Source organism: Solanum pennellii, chromosome 10 (assembly GCF_001406875.1).
Source record: "Solanum pennellii chromosome 10, SPENNV200".
Lineage (NCBI taxonomy): Eukaryota > Viridiplantae > Streptophyta > Magnoliopsida > Solanales > Solanaceae > Solanum > Solanum pennellii.
This window is the reverse complement of record NC_028646.1, coordinates 27044482-27055331: the sequence shown is the minus strand read 5'-3', so window position 1 is coordinate 27055331 and position 10850 is coordinate 27044482. Positions and strand designations below refer to the sequence as shown.

Here is a 10850-nt window from a genome sequence, read left to right as displayed (position 1 = left end):
GCTGTTTCTTTTTATAACATTAAATATAAATTATTTCCTAATTTTTTATATCGTCTTCCTAGGTTTGAAAATATTATTTTTATCATTAATCCATCTTGATTTTCATATGTCTTTTCATCTACTGCAAACTCTTCTTTATTCATTATAATTTATAAATTATGTTATGTTGTAATTTATATTCAAGGTGATCTATTTGTATTTCTAACATAAATATAACTTTTCTTTGTGCTAATATTGATTTATTACATACTCCTGCTAACATGTTTTCTATTAATCTTTCTTTCCTATGTTGTAGTTCTTGTCTTTTTTCATCTATTTTTCTTATCAATTGTTGCCTATATATTTCTTTGTTCATACTGTTTTTTCAAATAACAAACATATTTGTATTCTGTTTTTGAAATTATATTTATCAAATAATTTGTCTTATCGTTACTTGTTTTAGTAAGTTGTGATAGTTCATATTCTATGTATAAGGGTTTTAATTTTTTCCATATCTTTCGTACTTTTTTTATCTATCTTGGTTTTTGTTATTTTAGTTTCTTTGCTTGTTGTATTATTCATTTATATTTTTCTGTACAAAATTTTAAAAAGTTTACTTAAGTTGTTTGGGTCTTTAATAAATTTTATCTTACAAATATTATTACTTCGTTTTTGCCAAATTTCAACCTTTTTGGTTTAATCATTATATTCTATTTTATCATATTGTTTTATATTTTCTTTAGCTTTTACCCAGTACATATATCTTATCATTGATCTCTGAATATATCTATATCATCATATAAATCATTTATGTCATAATAAAATTCATCATAAAAATTATCTTGTATATCTAATTCAGCCCAACCTTGAGTTGTTATTTCTATTATCTCATATGTTACTAATATATCATAAATTGCTCTTTTTATATCTGTATTAAGATCTTTTAAGATATAGAGTATTAATATCTTGTAATTAACATTATCATCCAGTAGATAAGTATTCATTTTAATTATTTCCACTTTCACTAAAATAATTTTATTCCTTCCAACCTCTTAATGGATCATACTTATTTATTATGTAATAATAATTGTTTAATAATCATCTCGTCTGGTCACTACTACAGTTTTCTTCTTTGATCAGTTACCCTAACAGCGCCTCAACTATGTTTACTCCCCTAACGGCCTTCTTTGCCTATCGGTTTCAACCTTAGGATGGCATAGTCTGGGCATACTTATTCGCTGAATATTTCTGTAGCAAACTTTCTAAAGATGATTATTATAACATTATTAAGACATGATAAACAATTATACTCAACAAGAGATTATCAGGAATAAATAGATTTAGCTACTCATGAACATAAACGAATATACCTGTTCTTGTAGATTTGTCATCTTTGGATTTTCCATATCTTATTTTTTGTGAACTAGCTCTGATACCAATGTGGGGTGGAAGCGATATTAGAGAGAGATGTAATAGAGAGGAAAGAGGATTGATTTTATTATGAGGGAAAGCCCTCTATTTATACTACTAAATTTACATATCTGGCCAATATAAGTGGCCGACATAATGGTCATAGATTATCGTAATCTAAATGCTAAAACTAAAACATACAATTACCCAATACCAAATAAAATACTAAAAATAAGACAAATACAAGGATATAACTATTTTAGTAAATTTGACTGTAAATCAGGATTTTATCACCTAAAACTAGAAGAAGAATCTACACAGCTAACAGCATTCACAGTACCGCAAGGTTTCTATGAATGGAATGTATTACCACTTGGATATAAGAATGCACAAGATTATCTATCAAGAAAAAGGAACCAAACTGAACCAGAAAAAGATACGATGGAAGAAATACTCAAAGCCATTACTACACTTTCTGCGAAAGTAGACAGTATTGATAAAGAATTACAAAAGATGAAAAATATCAGTCAGCAGCATGGCTATAAACATGCGGAGCTATGTCGTTCGGCAGACGGAAAACAGCCAGAGCTAAAAGGAGACGATGAGAAACTGAACTACTCTTCACTTTCTCAAAACTTTCTTTAAAAAATAATGTTTTGCTTAAAAGGTTCTCAATAAAGACTAAATGAATACTCAAATATAGGGTTCATGGTGAAAAGTAGTCATGAACAATCAACTCAATAATCACAATACACAATGTACGACTATTCATTGATTAGAAATATGAATTCAATAATCAATAACTCAAGTGTTTATAATTAATATCTGCTCGTCTAGAGGATACTGTCATTCTAAGCATTGAATCCTAGATTACTCTTGTACTAATTTTAAAGTAGATGTAGGGCGTGAGGACGAACTAGTTCAACACTATGTAGGGCGTGAGGACGAACTATTTCAACATTATGATGACCTTACATACCTGATTATGAAGATTTTAGTATAGAAACTTTGGTGGAGACTTGATTTATCTTGAACTCGAAATCTTGGTGCTTGATCTTGAGAGAAGGAACTCTTTTGATGAAGTTCTTAGAGTGGAAGAACTTGGAAAACCATTGGTGGAAAGATTTTCTTTGTATCTTGGATTATTGATTTGAAGGATTAATGTTCTTGTTGGAGAAGAGGAACCCTAGGTGAGTCTTAAATGAGTTTCTTAAAACTTGAATTTTTGATTGATGAAAACTAGTTAGATAAATGATATACTCAGTTAAAACATTCATAAATGACTTAGAATAGGGTTAACATGGCATAGGGGAAAGACAAAATGACCCCAATTTTAAACTGATGAGGTTTTCGAAACGGGTGGTTTCACAAATCGTTTAAGGATTCATAGTCTGTGAAACTCTTCACGGGCCATCTAGTTGGTCGTGAAGCTTCATTTGCTTGACAATGCTTCACTAAAACATGTATAACCTTTCACTCCGAGCTCGAAATGAGGCAAACTTGGTGTTTTAGGATAGAAGATTAAAAGACCTTTAATTTTGATTGGTTATGTGACACCTAATTCATTTGAGCTGAGAGATACGATCGTTTAAAGTTGATCCAAAACTTAAAAACTGATGGATGACTTATATGAACCCTGAACGGACTGTACAGGTCGCCACAGGCCGTCTAGATTCTTGTCTACGTAACTCCCACCTTGTAAGCCTTGGAAGTTTATCCACCATGCCCTAAATGGGTCGTGGACCCCTAAACGGACCATCTTAGGTGTCATGAAGGGTCTATGGTCCATTTTGGGTTCTTTGACTTTCCCGTTACCCTTCTTTAGTCCTTTTCAAAGTCCGAGGCGTTACACAGTCGATTCAAATTTTTAAGAGTAAAGTTCCGAAGTGTTATAAAATGATTATTTTCTTAGATTAAGAATTTTTGCGGTGTTACAGTTTTGTACCATTTCCAATTATTCAATTTTAGGCCTTTTTCCATTTTCTTTTTAAAATTATAACTCTTAAGCTTCAGTATTTCATTCGATGTAAATTATATATACTTGATTTTACAAAATGTTCTTACTTTGAATCTTACAAATCTGATGTCGATGCTCAATAAACCCTTAGGAGTTATTTGGTTATTGGTTAGAGTTATGCATGTATTAATTATGCATGATTTAAATATGTTGAGTTTAGTTATGAGTGTATTAGTTATGTGGGAATTTATTATGTAGGTATTATTCAGTTATGTAGGGATTACAATGTGAATAATTAATATTGAATATTGAATTTGTTCTAAATAAATACATATTATTTACAAATAAATAATTAAGCAAATAGTATAAATTCTCCATCCATTTGAATAAAAAGAAAAGGAAAAAAATTCTCCCTCTATACTTAACTAGGACTTTGTAGTAAAAATACAGTAAAATAAGACAAGAAATATAAAAGATAAAGCGATAGAATTAGGGAAACAAAAGATGAGAATATTTCTTATTCTTCAAACTATTCATCAAATTTTCAAGTCTCTACAACTGGAACCCTTATGCCTCTAATTATAGTGTAACATAGAGGCATACAAAAGGTTAGTCATAAACATGACATTATGTATGAATATAAAGAAGGAGGTTATGGAGGTGAAAGGTTGCAAGAATAATTATCATAAAGGTGGAGGTAATCTTCATATTGGAGGGAAGTAATGTAGTAACTTCTTGATGTAGTGAATTATCTTCATAATGGAGAGAAGTAATGTAGTAACCTTTTGGTGTAGTTGACATTCACAATATATTATTTTATAACACTCCCTCTTGGGTCCATAGATAATATGTCTCGTTAAAACCTTACTAGGAAAAAACCCTGTGAGAAAAAATCCTAGTGAAAGAAAAAGAGTACACATATCTTTTAATACGCTTTAAATGTTACCTCGTTAAAAACCTTACTAGAAAAATCCAATTGGGACAAAATCATGGATAAAGAAAAGAGTACAACGCGTATTTTTTCCCCCTGATTAAAACTTCACTTTATATCTAGAAGAAAATGCATTCCAATCTTGTATCACAACTTCCAAAATATTGATGTTGGCAATCTTTAGTGAATAAGTTTACAAGATTATCTATTGAATGAGCCTTTGAACGTTTATCTCACCATTTTGTTGAAGATCACGGGTGATAGACTTTTGGTGAACTATACTTCGTCTGATCTCTTTTGATTGTATCCTCCCTTCAATTGAGCTATATATTATTGTCGTATAAGGTGGCTGAAAAATCACATATTTTCTGAATATGATAGATCATGATTCTAAATAAACACACACCAGCTTACTTCATAGATCACTATTATTTCTGCATGATTTAAATATGTGGTTACCAATGTTTGTTGAATGCCAAGATATTGTTGTGCCTCAATATGTAAGCAAACAGCTCATCCATGATCGAGCTTTTTGTAGATCAAATCAATATTCTGCATCTACATAATCAAATCATTTCTGACTCATGAGAGATTGATCAATTTTATTGAAGCTCGTCTTTTCTTATCAAAGAATCATACATCTTATAACATTTGTATAACCAGCGATATGTAAGTGCACCGATGCACTAATACATGACATTTTAAATCATTTTAATGAGGTTAAAAAAATTCTTTCTTTGTGTTAAGCAATCTCAAAACCATTGGGTACTAAATGGAATTGCTTTAAGACCTTTTAAATCCTTCAAGGATTTTCATATAACCTCAATCGTCTAGTTAGACGTAATAACCGATCATTATGCATATTCAAATATTTCATCTATTGCCAAGATGAAACAAGTTTTATTGCATTTTATCTCCATGTCAGGATTTTTACAAAAACTCTTTGTGCCTCAAGACACAAACTGTACTTTATATCTTACGGTTATACTTTTGCACATTGATTCATTTGTACCCCATTGAGATATATTTTGATTTAGGAACTATAAGCTCAAAAACATCACTTTTCAAAGTGAAACAAAATATACATAAAAACTGTATTTTATTTGGCTAATTACTTATCTGTGCACACTATATGATAATTTCAAATTTAACATCCTCATAACCATTTATAGCATTGAGTGCTACTTCATATCAAATATACCGTCGCCGACTATTTTGATATCGATTCTAATATGACATAACTTATCTAGATCTCTTCATTTTTCATTCTTTTCAGGTACCTGAACCTTTGCCAAGGTTTTATGAAATGTATGTCATAGTGCTCTTTCAAAGCACTTACCTCATTATCACTGACCAGTTTGATAATTTGTTCCTCTCCTTTCTCAAGGAGTTTTACATTTGGAATCGATTGGTCTATCACGCTTTTAACGTATCATAGACTCTGTCCTTTAAGGACTATTTATTGGAGCATTTGCAACTTAATTAAAATATTGGGTCAGAAAATACATCTGGCCAATTACTTACAACATTTTGCAAATGAATTATTCCTTGAACTTCAAGTTCACATTTTTTTTACAAAGATCTACATAATTCATTCCACATATAATTTTCAGTTGCTACACATATCTCCCCCTAATGTGAGGAAATCCAAGATTCACCCTTAACTTCAATTGGGGATCCATCTTTGTGCATGGTGGAGCAATAAAATCACATGTGCACACGTCAAAAATTATTAGTTCCTGACCCTGTACAAATTGTGTTTGGAGAACCTTATTAGCTTGATGAATACATGTTAAATAAACTGATGCCATACAAAATTTTATTTGAGATATTTGTTCTCATAATCTATGGTCTAGCTATAATTGGAGGTATACAATTTCTGCTAAACCAACCAGCATTATCCATATGATTTTATAGTTTGGAACTGTGCTCTTAATTTATTAATTCTAGGAAATAACCTTACAAAAGTCAATTTGTAAGTTGTTACAAATGCACATGTGACCATACCATAGATGCATCTATTAAATCACAATAGTAAACGGTCCACATGGCAGGTGAACCGGCTCATATTCACCTTTTTATACATTCCAAATAATTTCAGGGGATACAATCCCACCCTTAGCTGGTACAATGATTATTTTATCACGAGAACAAGCAATAAAAGAGAATTCTTGAAGAATATTTTATTTCTTCAACATATTGCCGCGTAAATTCTCAATTTCTTTTGCATCACAGTAGAATTGAAATGGCCAACCGATTGTGTCAACTGATATTTATTCTAGTAAACTTCTAGTTTACTTTTGCATGTGATTCCATCAGCATGCTCATGTTTGTATACAACAAACAAGAATGAAAAAATGGGTAATCTTATACATAAATATTTACAACCCACTTTTGTTGTAGTAATTTGAAGATATTAAATCTTCCCATAATTTATAGTCTTGATATAATATTTTTCTTTTCAATTCTTCTGAAACTTAAAAGTTTCTTTTGAGATTCAATACAAACCCAATATTATGGACAATTTCTTACCTTCGGGTAGTAACAAATTAGTCCTTTCGAAATTCTCAACTAATTTTATGTGCTATCACAAATTTCACAACGTCATTATTATGGTGGCCATCTTCTTCAAGAGAAAATTATTGTTATTATTGTCATGGTTAAATTATCACATGCAAGACTTATTTCTTGACAATTAATGACCTTTTTTTTGTTTGATCATAGCCACGGCCTGAATAGTAAAGAATTTTTTTTCTTTGTCCTTCAATAGTTCATAATTTAACATATCACAATATTTGTGTAGTACTTAAAGTATATGACTATATCATCATTTATGTCAAAATATTTCACGTTCAATATCTCAAACATACCGTAGAGGTGAGATGTGACATTTATCCAACAATTCATGGACATGTTCTTGTCCATAAGAACACAAGTCATATTTTCTTTAAGAAATGGACCATAACCATTTGAACATGCTCCATAAGTTTCTATTAGAAACTTATTGTCATACTTTCACATTTATCAAATTTATGTAACTCACCTCAACATCACTTTAAGAGATCAAATGTACTAAATGTACTATCACTTTATATTCTTATTTGATGGAGGATTTACAAAAAAATTTAATTTGGGTTGCCCCAACAACAATGTGTCAAATAACTTCTCCTACAACTTTGATGGATAAAAATTACCTTCACATTTGAAGGACCATCTTAAGAACCCATAATGTTCTTCCTCTTCATTACCACAATGATGACCATTAACATTTTACCATATCCATATTCATACATTCAACCACTTATCATTTTCCAGACATATTATGCACTGCTGTCACATCCACATAAGAGAATGAAGCAAATTAATTGGGCAAATTTCATGACTTTCAGTCAAAAGTATACAACTTTGTGTTAGTCATCATCATATCATCATTATAGTGCGTTATGACTTAAACCCAATGTTTTACCCATATAAAGACACATTTGGTCATAAACCGATGGGATTTAAACCCAACTTCTTATTATCTTGGTGCACCGAGACGTTACTCGATGTCTTACCCGCTTGGTGCGGTGAAACTTGAATTCACTGTCTTACCCTCAACCAATGCCTTAAAAACCAAATACATTTTTAAGAATAAATAACTATTAAATATCATAAATATAATCTGAAATTGACTTAAAATTGAATAAAAATGAACGAAATTATAAATTAGAACAACATGTTGGAACCATATAGAAGTCCCAAGTTAAAATAAATTAAAACATTTTAATAGTCCCTCTCAATATTGTTACGAAGATTATCATAATTTACTCACTGCTTTTCAAATAACCACAAAACAAAATTTGTTAGTACAAATAATATATAGAATATGAAGTATACCTAGCATGAAAAACTACTAGGATAATTCATAAATAATCAAGAAATACCTACCATTGATTCTTGACGGAGAATGAGCAACTCATGCTGCTAACGTATTGTAACAATAAAGCAAAATAAGACAAGGAATATAAAAGATAAATCAATAGAAATAGGGAAACAAAAGATGAGAGCATTTCTTATTCTTCAAAGTATTCATCAAATCTTCTAGTCTCTACAATAGGAACCCTTATGCCTCTAATTATAGTGTAACATAGAGGTATACAAAAGGTTAGTCATAAACATGACATTAAACATGAATATAAAAAAAGAGGTTATGGAGGTAAAATATTACAAAAATAATTATCATAAAGGTGGAAGTTATCTTCATAACGGAGGGAAGTAATGTAGTAACTTCTTGGTGTAGTGGATTATCTTCATAATGGAGGAAAGTAATATAGTAACCTTTTGATGTAGTAGACTTCTATTTTTTTTCTTTTTGCTAGTTTATACTTAAAAAAATAAAATATAACTAATCTATTACAAAAAACATTATAATATCTTATGTGAATATTCTATCAATATGATGTATATATATTTTTAATATATCAAATATATGAATTATGTAAAAATTCATGTCCTAACAAAATAATAAAGTACGTTAATTAAGTATGTGGAATATATTTAACAATGAATATATAACGCTAATATATGATTACATATGCATCGTCAAAATATATACAATCTAATTTATAATATTAATAAAATATTTACATTTGGATTTCAAATGAAAAAAATAGGTCGTTCGTGTATAAAAGAAATAAGAAAAAAAGTTAGGAAAACAGTTTAGTCAGGTAAAATTCTTGACTAAAAAAAGATTCACAAATAAATCTACAGGGGTAAATGTATAATTTACTGTTTTATTACGTATATAGTTAATATCACATAACTTATTCCACCTCTATCATGCATAACTTATAGTATATTTTTTCATAAGTTAGATTGATATTAATTATGTAGAACTGTAACAATTACAATCAAACATCGAATAAAATTTATAGTACATGAATAATTTTTATGCAATATCTAGAATCCTACCAACCAAACATAATATAAATTAATACAATACTTCAATCAAACATATTAAAAACTGAATGTACCTTATATGCCTCTTAATTCGTTCCTTCCCTTCTCATACCATGGGTTTCAGTTTGTTCATGATTAGTTTATTAATTATGATCATATTGAAAATATTTGCAAATAGTGTTTCTATCTCTGTACGATAGGAATATGATTTTCATATATCGGTTAGTTTGGATAATTATGCTCCCCTTTTAATTAAAGATACTGGATATCTCGAAAAAAAAAAGCTTAATTAAATTTTTGTCAATTGAACCTCTTGAACATACAATAGAATACAAGTGGACGATGTGGCAACCAACAACATATACAAAACAAGAAAAACTATGGTTTTAGTTCATCTAAGAAATTTACTTGAATGATAAAACATATGTCCATACAAAAATAATCAAAGATTAATTAGTCATGTCTATATGTTGTTGACTATAAGGTTAAATCCAAATTATTTTCCTTAGAGGAAGAATTAGAAGAAGAAAAAATCCCAGAAAGTGGCTTGTTGAATGTAGTAGCACAAGCTGATGTTGAGGCATAATCATGATGATAATATGGATACATGTAAACCCAATTAAGAGGCAAAACTCTTTTCATCATGTAATAATTTGGAATAACACTTGGCACATTTTGACTTTCATAGTTATTTCCGAGTGGAACAATAGCATGATCATGTGTATCCTCTAATTGATCGAGACGAAGGTCAAAAACACTTGATTTCTTGCGATATTTTCTCTCATTAGCATCCAATAATCTCATGAAGTACTTCTGAGCATGACTAGCAACTTGTGTTGATGTTCTACTAGGCACGAAATCCTTAGCAATCTTAGACCAATTACCTTTCCCGTGAAAATCCAATCCCTTCAAAAATGCTATCTGTTCATCCTCCGTCCATGGATTTCCTATCTTGATTCTTCTCTCCATGCTATCTTTTTTAGACATTGCACCACCAGCACTAGTAGCTGTAGTAATCTCAACACCAAACAATTTAATACTTTTGCCTTTCTCACTGCATGTTCTTTGATTATGCCCATTCCCACCACACACCGTACAATTCCTTTCCATTGTACTATTTTTTTTCTCTCTTAACAGACTAATTTAATTAAATCAAGAACTATATTGTAAATATATAAGGAGTAAAGTTTCCTTTTTTATTCAATGTAAAAGAGAACCGTGTTTTTTCACCTTTATGGTAAATAATACTAGTAGTAGTAATAATGTTACAACATCTTATTTTATTTATATTTTTGAAGCAGATTATGTATTATCGATTAATCCATATAGAACATAAAATAATATGTATCAGATTTCATTAGGAATTTTTTTTTTACTACTACTATTTTACAGATCTTTATTTTACCATTGATTAAGGTTTTGCTCCATCGAGATCTTTGATATATATTCGTATAACAACAAAAGATTTTACTTTTATATGGTATAAAAGTTACTTTGCATTTATTACAACCTACAGAAATAAAGGAAAGTGTGTCTTTGGACTAAGGAAGATCTTTTGAGTTTATTTATGGGAAAGAGGTCAAGGATTATCATTGTACCAATTATAATTTACCTCCTTTTTTTTTTCTTTGT

At 29.8% G+C, this 10850-nt stretch overlaps 1 protein-coding gene across 1 annotated transcript; it reads right to left on the bottom strand.

Annotated features, from left to right (window-relative positions):
* Positions 1-9695: 9695 nt before the first annotated feature.
* Positions 9696-10328, bottom strand: LOC107001177 (transcription factor MYBS3-like). The gene has a single exon (XM_015199324.1). It carries the CDS (start codon positions 10326-10328, stop codon positions 9696-9698), a length of 633 nt encoding a protein of 210 aa, XP_015054810.1.
* Between the last annotated feature and the right edge of the window lie 522 nt (positions 10329-10850).

Coding starts and splice junctions, on each gene's coding strand:
- LOC107001177 (XM_015199324.1), bottom strand. CDS start 10,328: ATGGAAAGGAATTGTACGGTGTGTGGTGGGAATGGGCATAATCAAAGA.